General features: G+C 43.6%; 1 protein-coding gene across 4 annotated transcripts in view; it reads right to left on the bottom strand.

Moving 5' to 3' along the window:
* LOC141091287 (uridylate-specific endoribonuclease D-like) overlaps positions 1-19,071 on the bottom strand; it is a 144,860-nt gene that overhangs the window by 20,255 nt on the left and 105,534 nt on the right. For 3 of the 4 annotated variants that reach the window (XM_073576770.1, XM_073576773.1, XM_073576771.1), the window contains one exon: positions 13,413-13,555. The exons of the other annotated variant lie outside the window; for it this stretch is intronic. In XM_073576770.1, coding sequence (XP_073432871.1) covers positions 13,413-13,555 — 143 coding nt within the window. The remainder of the gene's footprint in view (positions 1-13,412; positions 13,556-19,071) is intronic. 4 annotated transcript variants of the gene reach the window in all.

Here is a 19,071-nt window from a genome sequence, read left to right as displayed (position 1 = left end):
TGGGTATTTTCTATCATATAGACCCCTCAAAGTGACCTCCAATGTGGTGTGGTCCTAAAAATAAAATGGTGTTGTAAAAATGAGAAATCGCTGGTCAACTTTTAACCCTTATAACTTCCTAACAAAAAAAATTTTGGTTCCAAAATTGTGCTGATGTAAAGTAATCATGTGGGAAATGTTAGTTATCTAGTTTTTTGTGTGCTGTATCTCTGTGATTTAAGGGCATAAAAATTCAAAGTTGGAAAATTGCGAAATTTTCAAAATTTTCGCCAAATTTCCGTTTTTCCCGCAAATAAACGAAAGTTATTTGAATGAAATTTTACCACTAACATGAAGTACAATATGTCATGAGAAAACAGTGTCAGAATCACCGGGATCCATGGAAGCGTTCCAGAGTTATGACCTCATAAAGGTACAGTGGTCAGAATTGTAAAAATTGGCCCGGTCATGAACGTGCAAACCACCCTTGGGGGTGAAGGGGTTAAAGTTGAGGGTCGCATGGATTCAACTCAGTATCAGCAGATTCTTGACAATAATGTGCAAGAATCAGTGACGAAGTTGAAGTTACACAGGGGATGGATATTTCAGCAAGACAATGATCCAAAACACTGCTCCAAATCTACTCAGGCATTCATGCAGAGGAACAATTACAATGTTCTGGAATGGCCATCCCAGTCCCCAGACCTGAATATCATTGAACATCTGTGGGATCATTTGAAGCAGGCTGTCCATGCTCGGCGACCATCAAACTTAACTGAACTGGAATTGTTTTGTAAACAGGAATGGTGACAAATACCTTCATCCAGGATCCAGGAACTCATTAATAGCTACAGGAAGCGACTAGAGGCTGTTATTTTTGCAAAAGGAGGATCTACGAAATATTAATGTCACTTTTATGTTGAGGTGCCAATACATTTGCACCGGTCAAATTTTGTTAAAATGCAGATTGCACATTTTCTGTTAGTACAATAAACCTCATTTGAATCCAGAAATATATCTGAGTCCATCAGTTATTAGATATATGAAACTGAAATAGCTGTTGCAAAAACCAAAATTGTTATAAAGAAAAAAGGTTAACATTAATAGGGGTGCCCAAACTTTAACATATGACTGTATTTACAGGGCTCAATGTGATTGTGGAATGACCTATATTGGGAAAACGATCCGAGAATTCAGAAGACGTATTGGTGAGCATTTGGGGGATATTCGTAACCAGAGGGATACCCCCATTGCTAGACATATAAATGGCACACATGGAGGGGATACTGGCACCATCCGCTTTATGGGTATTGATAAACTCAAGATACCTCCACGGGGAGGTGATTTTGATAAAATGCTGCTACAAAGGGAAACAAGGTGGATTTTTCTATTGAATACATGCCATCCCCTTGGTTTGAATGAGCATTTAAATTTTGGCTGCTTTCTATAATATATTCCTTTTCTCATCTGCTTGGTGGATCTTTTGGTCTGCCGAAAATTCTAGTACATTGTGGAAAGTTTGCTCCGGGCCCTGCGAGCTATAGAGTCAGACTAAAAAACAGGATTGCTTAATTATCATATATGAAGGGAGATTATCTCTTCTGTATCTTTTTGACACTCCGTTCTGTTTTGCTGTATGTCCTGGGCTAAACTTGAAAATAAGAGTCTACACAAGGACAATTCTGAAGGCAGTGTATGTCAAAAATTAAATCAGGTACTGAGGTGGAGTTCCTCTGGGGATACTAAGTGTACATTTTGTATACCTACTCATCATTACATATTTTTTTCTGATATTTTGGCCCCTCTTGTCGATTCGCCCAGATAATTGGTTCACAAATTCTATTGATTCCTGAGTATAATCTATAATTATACTCGGTGGATATCAAAAAATCTTCCATCCCCCAGTCATTAATTGATAACTCATTATAATATTTATAGGACGGTATTTTTCACCCTGTTCATTTTGGATTTTTAAATATAAGATCAGTGCAAATGATATACACAATTTGAGTGAATATCCCTGACTGCCTGACATCTCTTTAATGGGATTGCAGTGCTTTCCTTCCAAAGTCATTCCTTTAGTGTGCGGTTTATGCTTAGAGTATCAGAGAGACTTGCTGCATTTATTGCCCTAGGACACCATTCACACTCTGATTTCATTAAATGCGATATTGGTAGTTATGTGCACTGTGGCAGTCCTGTGCTTTGGATCATAGGAGGAGGCTGCATTAACCTTTTTATGATACCATTCACACTTTGGACGCATGAAATATGATATTGGAAACAATGGGTAATATGGCTGTTTCCCTGCATGCGTCCTGCATTTTGGAAAACAGGTTAATATCAGTAGCAGCTGATGGAATGCAGGGGACTAATATCAGTAACAGCTGTATTTATTGCCCTAGGACGCTATTCACACTCTGATCACATTAAATGCGATTCTGGTAATTATGTGCACTGTGGCAGTTTCTGTTTCACGCGTCCTGTATTTTGGAATATAGGAGGACGCTGCATTAACCTTTTTATGAGATCATTCACACTTTGGACGCATGAAATATGATATTAGAAACAATGGGGAATATGGCTGTTTCTTTGCATGCATGCATGCATGAGTCCTGTATTTTGGAAAACAGGAGGCTAATATTGGTAGCAGCTAATGGAATGCAGTGGGTTGATATCAGTAGCAGCCGTATTTATTGCTCTAGGACACCATTCACACTCTGATCGCATTAAATGCGATTCTGGTAATCGGTAGCAGCTGATGGAATGCAGGGGATTAATATCAGTAGCAGCTGTATTTATTGCCCTAGGACGCTATTCACACTCTGATCGCATTAAATGCGATTCTGGTAATTATGTGCACTGTGGCAGTTTCTGTTTCACGCGTCCAGTATTTTGGAATATAGGAAGAGGCTGCATTAACCTGTTTATGATACCATCACACTTTAGACGCATGAAATATGATATTAGAAACAATAGGTAATATGGCCGTTTCTTTGCATGTGTCCTGCATTTTGGAAAACAGGAGGTTAATATCGGTAGCAGCTGATGGAATGCAGGGGGTTAATATCAGTAGCAGTTTACGATCTGATGTCAGATGCTGGGGTGGAGCATACCAATAATGGAGTCTTTATCAAGAGTCTATGTGCTTTCCCCTCCAGGACTCCACTTGGTAGTGACAGGGACAGTCACACTAGTTTGTTAGGCACCTCGCCACTGCAGGGCCTGTGGACTTAACGGATAACACTAATTTTATATATCCTTTCCTACTGCTTTATATCTATTCGACTCCCCTGATGTATCACCACCATTGGGGAAGAAACGCGTAGGGAGCTTCTGTCTATTTTTCCCCTTATCACTGGGGGTGTCTACTACAAGATCCACTTGGGACCTGTCCTTGTTAGGACAGGAGTAACACTGGGGCATGACAGGGAGTGTAGGGGAACACTTTACATTAACACTGGTATTCCCATGTCTCAGCTCCCCATGAGTGGATCGTCTCTCCAGCAGGATACGCCCTGATGCTGGAATGCTATATCTAATACCAATGGTGAGACCAAACCATTTTTTATTGAGCACTGGTTCACATGAGCACTTTTTTTTGTAATGTTTTTGTGTGTTATGTCCTTTTAATAGTTCATTAAAGGTTATGTTTTAATTGACTTTATGTGGGATACTCTCTAGGCTGTGTGCCCCATATGCTGCCCCCATAAGATGCTCCATAGATTATGCCCCCATATGCTGCCCCCATAAAATGCTCCATAGATTATTCCCCCATATGCAGCCCCCATAAGATGCTCCATAGATTATGCCCCCATAAGATGCTCCATAGATTATTCCCCCATATGCTGCCCCCATAAGATGCTCCATAGATTATGCCCCCATATGCTGCCCCATAAGATGCTCCATAGATTATGCCCCCATATGCTGCCCCCATAAGATGCTCCATAGATTATTCCCCCATATGCTGCCCCCATAAGATGCTCCATAGATTATGCCCCCATAAGATGCTCCATAGATTATGCCCCCATATGCTGCCCCCATAAGATGCTCCATAGATTATTCCCCCATATTCTGCCCCCATAAGATGCTCCATAGATTATGCCCCCATATGCTGTCCCCATAAGATGCTCCATAGATTATGCCCCTATATGCTGCCCCCATAAGATGCTCCATAGATTATGCCCCCATGTGCTGCCATTGCTGCATTTAAAAATAAAATGACATACTCACCAGTCCGTCGCTTGGGACCAGGTGCCGGTGTCACAGCTGGCACCTGAGATATTCACCTGTCCAGGGTCCATCACTGCTTGCTGCTGTCTGGCACATCATCTGTCAGTGATGTTCAGACTGCAGGGGGCGCGGCGCTCACTAACCACGTCACCGTGCCCTCTGCTGTCTGAACGTTACTGACAGATGACGTGCCAGAGAGCAGCAAGCAGCGATGGACCGGGGGACAGGTGAATATCACTATACTTACCAGTCCTGGCGCGGGCTCTGCAGCCCCGTTCTCCCAGGGTCTCCCTTCCTGCCTTCATCGCTCACGTGGTACCGCTCATTAAACTCATGAATATGCACATATTCATGAGTTTAACGAGCGGTACCATGTGACCGCTGATGGAAGGAAGGGAGATCGCGAAGAAGCTGTGGGCTGCAGAGACCACACCAGGACGGGTAAGTATGACCTGACACCCCCCTCCCCCTCCGACCCCCTGGTGTATATGACTCGAATATAAGCCAGAGAGGGACTTTCAGCCGAAAAAAATGGGCTGAAAATCTCGGCTTATATTCGAGTATATACGGTGTGTATATATAATATATATCATCACACCGCGTACTTTTTTTTTTATTTCTTACAACTCTCAAATGGAATTTTCAACTACTCATCTTTTGCAAACTGCTCCAGGTCTCTCATATTTGATGGGTGCCTTCTCCCAACAGCAATTTTAAGATCATTTGTGGAATATATGACACATCACTCATCTCAGTCACAGCAGGATGATGTTACCTCTGACAGTGACATATATGAAAAAATCGTCAACAGACTAAGGAACAGTAAATTATGTGAAAAAGAGTGAAGCCAGCTCACCTGTTGTGGCGTGTTTTCAGCACAGACCACAAGAGGACCACTTGGAGGCAATATGAAAAGAAGGAGGAGGTCCAGCTGATACAAAGGGCTATTAATTGAAAACTCAGGATAAAATCTGCATCCCGCAGACAATGTGCGGTAACGCAGCTACGCGTTTTGAACACTATATGTGTTCGTTGTCAGAGCTCTGACAAAGAACACATGTAGTGTTCAAAACGCGTAGCTGCGTTACCGCTCATTGTCTGCGGGATGCTGATTTTATCCTGAGTTTTCAATAAATAGCCCTTTGTATCAGCTGGACCTCCTCCTTCTCTTCAGTAAATTATGTGTGTGAACATACAATCCCTTTAAAAAGCAATTTTTAATTCTAAATATTTAAAAAACACCTACCCAGTGTAAAAAAAACAATGGTTAATAATAACCATAGCGATACCAATAACATACAGTCAGACCTATCTGACTCTTGCCTACCAGTGGAGGTTGGCACCCTAGGGAGTACATTTTTTGGCGCCCCCAGTTAACGAAGGCTATCCCTGTCTTTCCTGAATGTCCTTTATGAAGAGCAGGAAGGAAAACATATGGATTAAAGATAAGAAATGAAGGAAATATACATACAATTATTCCCAAAGTGAAACTTCTTAAAGAAGTGAATGTTAAATCTCCTGTAGGTACTAGGTAGGTTATATAAAAATTCAGGGTGCCAAAGATGCAGGGTGCTATGATGAAGTTAGCGTGAGAGTGACACCATCAGTTTGTGCTAGTGTACTGCACAGAACAACAGAACAGTCTGCCTGTTCACAAATGACTAAGGCGGATAATTTTTGGACCATTTTTTTTAAAAAAAAAAAACATGAAAAGTCTATCAGTGCTATTAAGTGAGCTGTTGGTTACTACCTGGTTACTAGGTTAACATCTGTTTCTGTGGTGATGTCACTTTGATATTACTAAATCTTTGTGTAAAAGAGGTTAGAAAGTTTGGCTATAGTCCTAGAAGATATGAGTGTTAAAAAAATGTGTTTTCTAAGTAATTGAAGGCTTTGCAGTACTCTGATTTGTGGGAAATCGATTAACTGTTTATCAAATTTTGGGGTATTTTTGAGTTTGCCGAACCTGGTGAATTCAAATTTCAAAAGATTTGAACATCTCTAGTTCTAATCTCTAGTTACTCATATGAAAACTGTCAATCATCTGATCACCACTGGTCCGACAGCTGAACTCCCCAGCAATTAGCTACTATAACTAAGCTGTGGGCGTTCATTCACATAATAATTTAACGGCATTCTACTCAATCTCGAGCCATGGTGACTTGATAGATGAATGAAAATTGTTTTGCTTGTTGTTCTTGAAATCCAAGGAATTGATATTGATGGTATTCTTCTGTCTTATTTTTTTATCATCCAGGTTTAGCATCCATATGTTGCTACAGAACATACTAGTGTCAGAGACATTGCACTACACTCGCTCACAGAGCCAGTGCGCGTGTCCTGAGTACAGAAACAGTGCTAAAAGATACCTGTGGAGCAGGGCAGCAGAGGTGACAATGCGTGCTTCAAACTATTGGTGTCAGGGTCCAGTCAGCGCTGGAAAGTAAAGATGCACAGGACCTGCGGACACAGAAGTTAGCAAGCTGGCACAGGACCTATGGTCATGTGACTGCAAGGGGGCGGGGCTTAGCGTCCTGCTTTCAGATATGACAGGACACCATACAACAACTCAGAGTCAGGCAAAACGGAGGTCACAACAGTACGGACAAACGAGGCACAGGAGGGACAAACAGATGGGTGGCCAGACAAAGCCAAAGGTCATACACAAGAGGGCGACGTGGTACAAAGGGGACGAGCAGAGAGAAGTCGGGTCACAAGCAGAGAGTCATACACGAGAGGTAGCCCAGTACAAGAGGAGCAGGCAGAACTCGTAACAGGGACAGAACCAGATCAAAACCAAACAAGCAAGCAAGATATCAGGCACAAGGCACACATACACACAATGTCAACTAACTCAGCCGAGGGCAGGAGTATAACTGACACCGGACCTAGGTCCAGTGAGCATTAAATAGCCGTCCTCTGCCAGAGAGAGGCGGAACAATTAGCCCCCAGTCTGATCAGGACGGGCCAAAGCGAAACCCAGTCCTGGATCATGACAGTACCCTCCTCTCAATGGGGGGGCCACTGGACCCCCAGGTCTCTCAGGGTACTTGGTATGAAAGGCCCGGACCAACCGATCTGCATGGACCGATTGAGCAGGACCCCACGACCGTTCTTCAGGACCGTAGCCTTTCCAATGTACCAGATATTGAAGGGCGCGACGGACCAACCTAGAGTCGACAATTCGTTCCACCTCGTACTCCAACTGCCCGTCTACCAAAACCGGTGGTGGGGAAGCTGATGCTCCCTCCCCACCGGACCTCACAGGTTTCAAAAGGGCTTTATGGAAAACGTTTGGGATCCGCAGAGATGGCGGGAGCCGCAACCAAAAAGCCACCGGGTTAACTGCTTCGGTAATTACATAGGGACCTATAAACTTGGGTCCAAGCTTCGCAGAGGGGACCTTGAGCCTTATATTCTTGGTGGACAACCATACCTTATCCCCAATCTGAAACACCGGTCCCTCGAATCGTTTTTTGTCCGCAAAAACCTTAAATTTGTCCTGGGCCTTCGTAATGTTACTCTGGACCTCCCGCCATACCTCCCCCAACCGCTGGATCGTCTCATCCGCCCCAGGACACCCAGAATTCAAATGGGAAAATTCTCCAAAAAGAGGATGAAACCCATAATTGCAGAAAAAGGGAGAAGTACCCATAGACTGGTTAATGCGGTTGTTAAATGCAAACTCGGCCAACGGTAACACAGAACACCAATCATCCTGTCGGGCTGAGGTCAAGCAACGCAAAATTTGCTCCAGAGACTGATTGGTCCGCTCGGTCTGCCCATTAATCTCAGGATGATAAGCGGATGAAAAGGACAGACCAATACCCAACCTCTTGCAAAAAGCCCTCCAAAATCTGGAAACAAATTGCACTCGTCTATCAGACACCACATTCAAGGGTACCCCATGCAACCGCACCACATGCTCAACGAACAATCTGGATAACGTTTCAGCAGTAGGTAGAGCTGCCAAAGGTACAAAATGTGCCTGCTTACTAAACCTGTCCACCACAACCCAAACAACGGTATTACCCTTGGAGGGGGGAAGGTTGGTGAAGAAATCCATGGACAAATAAGTCCATGGTCTCTCAGGAATTGGCAGTGGTACCAATTCCCCGGCCGGCCGGTTATGGGGGGGTTTTGCACGGGCACAAACATCACAAGCAGACACATATTCCCCAACATCAGAGGCTAAAGCAGACCACCAGAATACTCTAGCAATGGCCTTCCGGGTAGCTGAGATCTATGGATGTCCACCCAGAACTGAGTCATGGAACTCCCGGAGGACCTTGAGGCGAAACTGAGCTGGCACGAAAAGCTTATCCACCGGCTTAGTCGGAGGTGCCAGAGACTGAGCCTCCCGAATCTCCCGTTCCAACATATTAGAAATATCTGCCACCACCCCAGGCTGAAGAATGGAAGATGGAGGTTCCAGGGGGGACACCGGATCTAAACTGCGTGACAAGGCAGACATTTTTAAATCCTGGCCGAAAAGTGATCGAGAAGTTGATCCGGGAAAAAAATAGTGACCATCTAGCCTGTCTGGGAGTCAACCTTTAGCTGACTCAATGTAAGCTAGGTTATTGTGGTCCGTAAATACTGTTATATGATGGACAGTCCCCTCCAAGAAATGCCTCCATTCTTCAAAGGCCAACTGTACGGCCAAAAGTTCTCGATTCCCCACATCATAGTTTCTCTCCGCAGGGGAGAACTTCTTTGAGAAAAAGGCGCAAGGTCTCAAATTGGTCAAAGTGGCGGGTCTCTGGGACAATACCGCCCCCACTCCCACCTCTGAGGCGTCTACCTCAACAATAAATGGTTCCGACGGGTCCGGTTGAATAAGAACCGGGGCAGACATGAAACATTTTTTTAGAAACTGAAACGCCGCTACCGCTGCGGTTGGCCAATTCTTGATATCGGCCCCCTTTTGAATCATGTCTGTGAGGGGTTTAACCACCTGTGCGAACCCCCTTATAAATTTACGGTAGTAATTGGCGAATCCTAGGAAACGCTGCAGAGCCTTTAAATCACAAGGCTGAACCCACTCGACAATGGCCTGCACCTTATTAGGGTCCATGCGATACCCTTCAGCAGACACAATGAACCCCAGAAAAGACAGTTCCTGGACAAAAAATAAGCATTTTTCTAATTTAGCAAAGAGACAGTTCTACCGGAGCCTTTGGAGAACTGCCCAAACATGACCAATGTGAGCCTGTTTATCAGGAGAGTAGATCAATATGTCATCCAAATATACCACCATAAAACATCCAATGAAATCAGAGAACACATGATTAATGAAATTTTGGAAAACCGCAGGAGCATTGGTCAGACCAAAAGGCATGACCAAATTTTCAAACAACCCTTCAGTAGTGAGAAAATCGGTTTTCCACTCATCTCCGTCCCAGACTCGGATAAGGTTATACGCTCCCCGTAGATCTAACTTTGAAAACCACTTAGCTCCGGACAACTGATTGTATAAATCAGGAATAAGTGGAAGGGGATACGTATTCCTCACAGTTATCTTATTTAACTCACGAAAATCGAGGCATGGGAGTAAACCACCATCTTTTTTCATTACAAAAAAGAACCCCGCAGCTACGGGAGAAACAGAATGACGAATGTGTCCCTTACGGAGACTCTCGGAAATATATTCTTTCATCGTGGCCCGTTCTGGACCCGAAAGGTTATGCAAGCGGGCTTTGGGCAATTTAGCACCTGGAACCAGGTCAATGGCACAATCAAATGGGCGGTGTGGTGGTAAAACCTCAGCCCCTTTTTTGGAGAAAACGTCCGTATAGTCTTTCAGGCACTCCGGAATACCTTCCAGACCCATGGACGACACAGACACAGTAACAAGACATTTTTCAGAACAATAGGGACCCCATTTAACAATGTCCCGATATTCCCAATTAATTACAGGATTATGCAATTGTAACCAGGGGAACCCTAACTCCAGTCCTGCAGGCAGGTTGTCCATCACAAAACATGAAATGTGTTGCTGGTGTAAGGAACTCACTTTAAGGAGAAACTCTTCAGTGCGAAACATAACGATATTCTTAACCAGTGGTGTTTTGTCAATGGCAACAATGTGAATAGGAGTCTCCAACCTAACTGTCCCTAACTTACACCTGGCCACCAAGTCCGAGTCAATAAACTTCAATGATGAACCGCAATCCACGAAGGCAAAAGTGCATGTAGAGATACTCCCACAACAAAGTTCCACTTGCAACAACATTTTAGAGAAGGCAGAAAAGGGTTCCTGAGAGCCTGGGTGACCTCCATGACAATCACCCGGGCTCATTCGCTTGTTGGTCAGTGGACCGGAGGGGCAATCCTTTTTCCAATGTCCAGAATCGCCACAGTGCAAACAGCAATTTCCCATGCACTGTTGTCTCCTTTCATTTTCTTTGAGGTCGATGGTTCCCATCTCCGTGACTTCCAATGTATGACTGGCTCCCCTTCCTTGGGAGAATGACGGTCTCTCAATTTGCATCACTCCCCTCGCCCGTAGCCTGCGATCCATTCGGACGGCCTGTGTCATAGCCTCCTCCAGGGAATCAGGCGGAGGGTGGAGAGCCAAGGCATCTTTCAGATGTTCAGACAGGCCTCTACGGAACAAACCCCGGAGGGCGGCGTCAATCCAGCGGACCTCAGCAGCCCAGCATCTGAGCTCTGAGCAAAACCACTCGGCTGAGTGCTTCCCCTGGCACACACTCATCACCATGTCCTCAGCCATACGCATTCGATCAGGCTCATCATAAATATGCCCCAGGACTTCAAAAAATGCTTCCACATTCATACGCTCAGGGGCCGTGATCGAATGGGAGAAAGCCCAAGCTTGGGGGGCTCCCCTTAGCAGAGACATAATGACCCCCACTCTCTGACCTTCATCCCCCAAAGAGTGAGGTCTCAATGAAAAAAAAGCTTACAGCCCTCCTTGAAAACTCTGAATTTCCTTTTATCTCCAGAAAAGGTATCTGGTAACTTAACCGGAGACTCAGGGGAAACTAATGTAACATCCCAAGCCCCCAATGAGAATACCCTCTGCACAGTGTCAGCGATCAGCTGCTGAGACTGAGCCAGGACTCGTTGTTCTCCAAGGAGTTCTGAGACATCTGAGTCAGGTGCCTTACCTGCTCAGAAAGAGCGTTCATAGGATCCATCACACACACAGGAGAATGGGAGCAGAGAAAAAAAAATGGTATGGGTCAGTTATGTCAGAGACACCGCACTACACTCGCTCACAGAGCCAGTGCGCGTGTCCTGAGTACAGAAACAGTGCTAAAAGATACCTGTGGAGCAGGGCAGCAGAGGTGACAATGCGTGCTTCAAACTATTGGTGTCAGGGTCCAGTCAGCGCCGGAAAGTAAAGGTGCACAGGACCTGCGGACACAGAAGTTAGCAAGCTGACACAGGACCTATGGTCATGTGACTGCAAGGGGGCGGGGCTTAGCGTCCTGCTTTCAGATATGACAGGACACCATACAACAACTCAGAGTCAGGCAAAACGGAGGTCACAACAGTACGGGCAAACGAGGCACAGGAGGGACAAACAGACGGGTGGTCAGATAAAGCCAAAGGTCATACACAAGAGGGCGACATGGTACAAAGGGTACGAGCAGAGAGAAGTGGGGTCACAAGCAAAGAGTCATACACGAGAGGTAGCGCAATACAAGAGGGGCAGGCAGAACTCGTAACAGGGACAGAACTGGATCAAAACCAAACAAGCAAGCAAGGTATCAGGCACAAGGCACACGTACGCACAAGGTCAACTAACTCAGCCAAGGGCAGGAGTATAACTGACACCGGACCTAGGTCCAGTGAGCATTATATAGCTGCCCTCTGCCAGAGAGAGGCAGAACAATTAACCCCCAGTCTGATCAGGACGGGCCAAAGCAAAACCCCATCCTGGATCATGACAACTAGACTATGCACTAGCCATGTCTTCATCGCCAGTGAAATGTTCCTCGATTTGAAGACCTTGTCCAATGACTTAATTGGTGATTTGCCCATAGCTATGTACCTACTGACTTCTGGTGTTGTCTCGGCATCTTGATTGATCATTGATCCTAGTAGGCTGAAGTCCTCTGCAACTTCCAATTCCTTGCAATCCATCTCAAATGCATCCTGGCAGTAGTCAATATCTTTATCTTCCTTGTATTGAGTAGAAATGCCATACTCAAGGTTTCCATCTTGACACTCCATAATAATAAGTCCTTCATTCCAACTACACTTGTTGCTATCAATGTTGTATTATCTGCATATGTAAGATTGTTGATAATTTGTCACATAAATAGGTTTCCATATAATACATGGTAGTACCAGGTCTGCCAGAATAGAAACCATTCTATGAAATAACTTTATGCTCTCAGTAATAAAGTAGTGTAGTGCATCGGTAGCACCGTATGCAGTGAAGAGGCAGTGACCCACAAAATTCAAACACAAAGTCTCTTCACAGCATTAAAGTCTAGTTCACACAAGTGCATATCATTAAAGTCCAATTCACAGCACTACACAACACACAGTATCCTCCGGATCACTGCCAGGCCCAAGACAGTCCTCCTCTGACCAGTTACTTTGGCTGACTGCTGTGTACGCTGTGGGTGCCAGGTGTCTCAGCTTCCCCACCTGCTTGGCTCCGTTTGCTTGTGTTGTTCACACAGGAGCTCTGTAGAGCCGATAGCTCTGCCCTCTAGCATACACCACACTGATAATGACTGTAACACCGGACCTGACACACCTATACCCTTTCCTGCAGGGCTTTTAACACAAGAACCTGTGGCCTCCTGCCACATGGGAAAACCCAGACCGGAAATGAAACGGACTGCAACACTGACATACTGCAGTCAGTCACAGCTACGCCCGTGACTGCCATGCACTCCTATGGCCTTTATATGCCTCTGTGCACATCCTGGGGAGAATAAACAAGAACCCCTACACGTAACACTGGTCACTGTCTCACAGTAGGGTAACACATGGATATAATGTAAATTAGAGGCACAATGTAGTGAATTTTGAAATTCCAAGTCTAGAATGTTGAGGCTTCCCAAAAACTCAAAATCCCAACAAAAATATTGTTCTCTCAACAGCAGCCTTTTGTCTTTAATTGTCCTTCAGATGCTGAATAAAAATATCCTAACTGTGTAATATGGACTACAAAGTATAACAATATGTTCTAAACACCATAAATAAATACTTACATACTATCAGGGCGAGTGACGTAACAAAGTGTGTACATTGCAAATTCAAACTCAGGACTGGATCCCATAAAGAAAGAGCCAACAGTTTTTAAATAGGTGGTCCACTTAAACTGGAAGGTGAAAACATCTGGATAACTGGTCCACTGCAGAGAAAAAAATAGGAAGAATAACAGTATAAATGGATAGCATTGTCATGTATTTATTCAAACTACAATATGTTCAGAAGAATTGGGTAATTCAGGGTCAGTCCATGTGCATCTCTGCGCCCGACAGCATCATAGATGGGCGCTCATGCTGTATAATATTCATCACCATTGAAACAAGATCTATCTCATCTGCAAAACAGTTGACAAGTGCATGCTTCACTTTCACTTACCTTGGTTAGTCGGCTTTGATGTTAGGTGACTGTGAACACACATACAGAATATGGACCATAATTACATTGGTCTGAACTGGTCCTTATTTGCATGCTAATTTTCCATTGAGACTAATCGTTAATATTATCAGTTATATTATACACATATTAGTCTAAAGAAAAAAGTCAAGTTATTAATAAACATTCTTTACATTCTGTGAGGTCTATATAAGGTGTGTGCCTTTACAAATCAAGTCCTATCAGTTTAGTTAAACACAGCTGGACTCCAATGAAGGAGTAGAATCATCTCAAGGAGGATCACAAGGAAATGGACAGCATGTGACTTAAATATGAGTGTTCTGTCTCCAACATAATTAATGACTCTTGAACTGCCTATTTTGATAACATACAATGATTGCTGTATGTATAGAATGTTCAGATTTCTATAGTTTAATGTTTAGTGTTTTTGGCTCCATCTAGTGGCCAAAGTCATAACTGCATGATATTATACATTGTACTTCCTGATTCATTTTCCCTCCAATCCACAATGTATCCTGGGTAAGTTTGCAATGTACCATGGTCTATTCCAGCCCCCTTTTTCTCTTCAGTCTGCCATTTTCCATCAAGTCTGCATATTGGAAGCACCTGATCCCTCTTTTCCCCCTGCGTTAGCATCGCTGGTACGTGACATGTTCCCTCTATACATCTCTATCTCTCATATAAGTCTGATATTCCTATGGACACAGCATTGATTCTATGTATCTGTCTTTTATTGTAGTTTCACCATCTATAAACCTACGTTCAATAAACCACAGATTCAACTACAGTCTCCCTTATTGGACCCCGGTATAGCGGTTTAGCTGCTTGTTAAGTTATATGAATCCCTTTCATTTAGCTGAAGACAGGACAGTGAAACAGCAGCTCTCCAGCTAGTGGGAATACAGAGAGAAGAGCCTTCCATCTTGCAGAGGCCAGTTACATAGCGCCATCCAACTAGTGCAATTCAGGGAAAAGACATCCCTTCATCCAGCTTGCAGGAACTAGTAAACTGCAGAAATCCATCTAGTGAGATCCAAGTCACTGGCTACACAGAGACTAATACAGCTACCGCAATGTCTGCACAGCCAAGCATCCCTCCAAGTCGCCATGTCCCACAAATCACACAGTACAAAATCTGCTACATCCGTCTCCTCAAAGACTGCATCCATCAGCAACGCGTTCGCCATTGCCCGCGCAAATGCTGAAGACGCCAAAATGCGAGCACGGTTGCTGTAGAAGAGATGGAGCTTAAATTAGAGAAAGCATGCTTAGAAGACCAAGAGAGAAAGTCACGCATAGAGAGAGAGGATCAAGAGAGAAGGTTACGCTTAGAAAGAGAGGAACAAGAGAGAAGGTTATGCCTAGAAAGAGATGAGCAAGAGAGAGAGATGCAGTTAGAGAAGGCATGTGTGGATGCCGCCTTAGAGAGCCTAGTAGTAAAAAGAGAAGCTGCTGCAGCACTGGCCGAGGCAGAATCACTAGAAGTCGCGCACAACCCTGAGCAGCATAGCCGCAGCAGTATGTCAAGTCTGAAGTTGCCGCTGCAAGATTCACCACAACGCACATCTCAATATGTTAATGAACTTCCTGATCCAAACTATAACCAAGAGCATGACACATCCAGTGAAGAGAGTGAGAGTCATCATGAGGCTCAGCTCCAGGAAAATGTGGAGCAAAACAAATCTGCTAATGTCTACCTTACCCCTCACCAGATAACCAACGTGAATCACCATGCTGACACACCACACGTTAGACCGAAGCAATATGATACCAGCTGGTGCCACCCTGAGGATACTAACAGGTATGAACGCACCTTACATCACTATCAGGGTGACCCATCACCACTATACTCTGCTGACAACCGATTCACATCAAAACTTGCTAGGATCTTCACATGACGTGATCTGGTTACTAAGGGACTCATGAAATTCACTGACCATGCTGAAGGTTGCAGAGAATCATAGAATCATAGAATCATAGAATCGTAGAGTTGGAAGGGACCTCCTGGGCCATCTGGTCCAATCCCCTGCTCAAAGCAGGATTCGCTAAATCATCCCAGTCAGATGTCTGTCCAGCCTCTGTTTGAAGACTTCCATTGAAGGAGAACTCACCACTTCTCATGGCAGCTTGTTCAACTCATTGATCACTCTAACTGTCAAAAAGTTTTTTCTAATATCTAATCTGTGTCTCCTCCCATTCAGGTTCATCCCATTGCTTCTAGTCTTTCCTTGTGCAAATGAGAATAAAGTTGATCCTTCTACAATGTGACAGCCCTTTAGATATTTGTAGACAGCTATTAAGTCTCCTCTCAGTCTTCTCTTTTGCAAACTAAACATTCCCAAATCCTGCAACCTTTCCTTATAAGACAGGGTTTGCAGACCGGTCACCATTCTGGTCGCTCTTTTCTGAACTTGCTCCAGTTTGTTGATGTCTTTTTTAAAATGTGGTGCCCAAAACTGGACACAATATTCCAGATGAGGTCTGACCAAAGAGGAGTAGAGGGAAATAATGACTTCACGTGATCTAGACTGTATGCTTCTGTTAATACATCCTAGAATTGCATTTGCCTTTTTTGCTGCTGCATCACACTGTTGACTCATATTCAGTCTGTGATCTATTAGTATACCCAAGTCTTTTTCACATGTGCTGTTGCTTAAGCCTTATTCCTCCCATTCTGTATATGCTTTTTTCATTTTTATTGCCCAGATGTAGTACTTTGCATTTTTCCCTGTTAAAAACCATTCTGTTAGTTGCTGCCCACTGCTCCAATTTATTTATATCTTTTTGAATCCTCTCTCTCTCTTCTCTAGTATTAGCTATCCCTCCTAGCTTTGTGTCATCAGCAAATTTAATCAGTTTACCCTCAATTCCTTCATCTAAATCGTTGATAAAGATGTTGAACAATACAGGGTCCAGGACAGAGCCCTGTGGTACCCCACTTGAGACATTCTTCCAACTGGATGTGCAGCCATTTACGACCACTCTTTGGGTCCGATCACTAAGCCAGTTTTGAATCCACCTAACAGTTGCCTTGTCCATTCCATACTTAGTCATTTTTTCAATAAGGATTGTATGAGATACTTTGTCAAATGCTTTGCTGAAGTCAAGATATACTATATCTACAGCATTTCCTTGATCCACCCAATCAGTGATTCCGTCATAGAAGGAAATTAAGTTAGTCTGACATGACTTATTAGTTACAAACCCATGCTGACTCTGTTTAATTGCTTCATTCTTATCCAGGTACTGACATACATGTTGTTTAATAATTTGTTCAAAGATCTTTCCTGGTATAGAAGTCAGACTCACCGGCCTATAGTTGCCTGGGTCCACCTTCTTCCCCTTTTTGAAGATAGGAACAACATTTGCTCTTCTCCAGTCTTCTGGGACTTCTCCTGTTCTCCATGAATTTTCAAAGATTATGGAGAGGGGTTCAAAAATTTCTTCTGCTATCTCCTTCAGTACTCTGGGGTGTAATTCATCTGGACCTGGAGACTTGAATTCATTTAGGTTAGCTAAGTGTTTCCTCACTATCTTTCTGTTTATAGATATCCTGGATTCTTCTATTCCCTTAATAGGACAGTGAAGAACAGTTGATGTTACATTTCCTTTCTGAGAGAAAACAGATGCAAAATAGGAATTTAAAAGTTCAGCCTTCTAAACATCCTGTCTTACCATTTTGTCATTTTCATCCTGTAAAAATCCTATAGCATCTTTGACTTTTCTTTTACTTTTGACATATCCCCAAAATCCTTTATTATTGCTTCTGACATCTCTTGCAAGCCTCAATTCATTGTCAGCTTTAGCTAATCTGATTTGTACCCTGCAGGTTCTGCAGACAGCATTATATTCTTCTTTAGATATGCCTCCCTCTTTCCATTTTATAAACATTTTTTTCTTCCTTTTTAGCATTTGCTTAAGTTCTGTGTTCATCCATCCTGGCTTCCTTAAATGCTTCCTATTCTTCCCTCTTTTCGGAATTGTTAACAATTGTGCTTTGAGAATTTCATTTTTCAAGATTTCCCATCCTTCCTGGACATTTTTGTCTTTAAGGATATCCAGCCATTGGATCCCTCCAATTCTCATTCTGAATCCCTTAAAATCTGCCTTTCTGAAATCTAACCTTGACGTCTGAGTCTTCACAGGTCTTCCTCCTCTAGTTATCCAAAATTCTAAAATAGCATGGTCGCTACCTCCTAGGGTCCCAGCCACTTTTACCTCCTCAACCATTTCCTCCCTGTTTATAAGGATTAGATCCAAGGTAGCAGTTCCCCTTGTTTTCTCCCCTACCTTTTGGAAGATAAAGTTGTCAGCAAGAGAGGATAAGAATTTCCTTGACCTGTTAGTTTTGCCTGAGAGAGATTCCCAACAAATGTCTGGATAGTTGAAATCTCCCATGACAACTATGTCATATTTTTTGGAGAACTTGGCCATTTGATGCATAAAGAGTTCATCCATATCTTCAGCTTGCACAGGCGGCCTGTAGTAAATGCCTACAATGGTGTCCTTTCCATTGTTCTGTCCTTGTATTCTTACCCAAACAGTTTCCACAGAACTCCCAGTCTCTGAAGCTTCAATCTCTGTGCAGATATACGCGTTTCTAACATACAATCCGACACCTCCTCCTCGTTTATCAAGTCTGTTTCTTGCAAATAAGTTGTATCCTTCTAGTCTTGTGTTCCAATCATGTGTATTGTTCCACCAAGTTTCAGTGATTCCAATGACATCATATTTCTTTTCCTGTGTTAGTAGTTCCAATTCTCCTTGTTTGTTGCCCATGCTTTGGGCATTAGTATTGAAACATTTTAGTTTGTGATTGGTTTCTCTTTCTCCAATATTTTTATTAATTAGATCCTTTTGTGTTTGCTCTTCCGTTCCACTTCTAATAGCAGAGTTCTCAATAGCATTTGTCAGGTGTATGGCTTTTTCTGGTCTTTTGCTTCCCTTCCCATGTTGTTCTAGTTTAAAGCTCTCCTTACAAGTGTAGCAAGGCGACTTCCAAATACATGTTTTCCAGTCTTCGTAAGGTGCACTGTTGTGAGTTCATTTTCCCCTTCATTACTGAGGCCCGAGGAACTCCCTCTTCTGGTAAAGAAAGGTAGTGAGCCTGATTATCAAACACCTGAGGCTGATGATGATGACTGGCTGAGTGGAGTTACTGACTGGATATAAAGCTGCCGACGCCCTTCTGCCCTGCGGGTGATTTCTCTGTGGGATCCTTGGAGACCAGTCTGAATTCCTGCTCCTCTAAAGCTAAGTTTGCTG

The sequence above is a fragment of the Dendrobates tinctorius genome, unplaced genomic scaffold (genome assembly GCF_039654945.1).
Source record: "Dendrobates tinctorius isolate UK_male_01 unplaced genomic scaffold, ASM3965494v1 ptg000051l, whole genome shotgun sequence".
Lineage (NCBI taxonomy): Eukaryota > Metazoa > Chordata > Amphibia > Anura > Dendrobatidae > Dendrobates > Dendrobates tinctorius.
The sequence above is the reverse complement of the archived record's forward strand: the minus strand, read 5'-3'. Positions and strand labels throughout refer to the sequence as shown.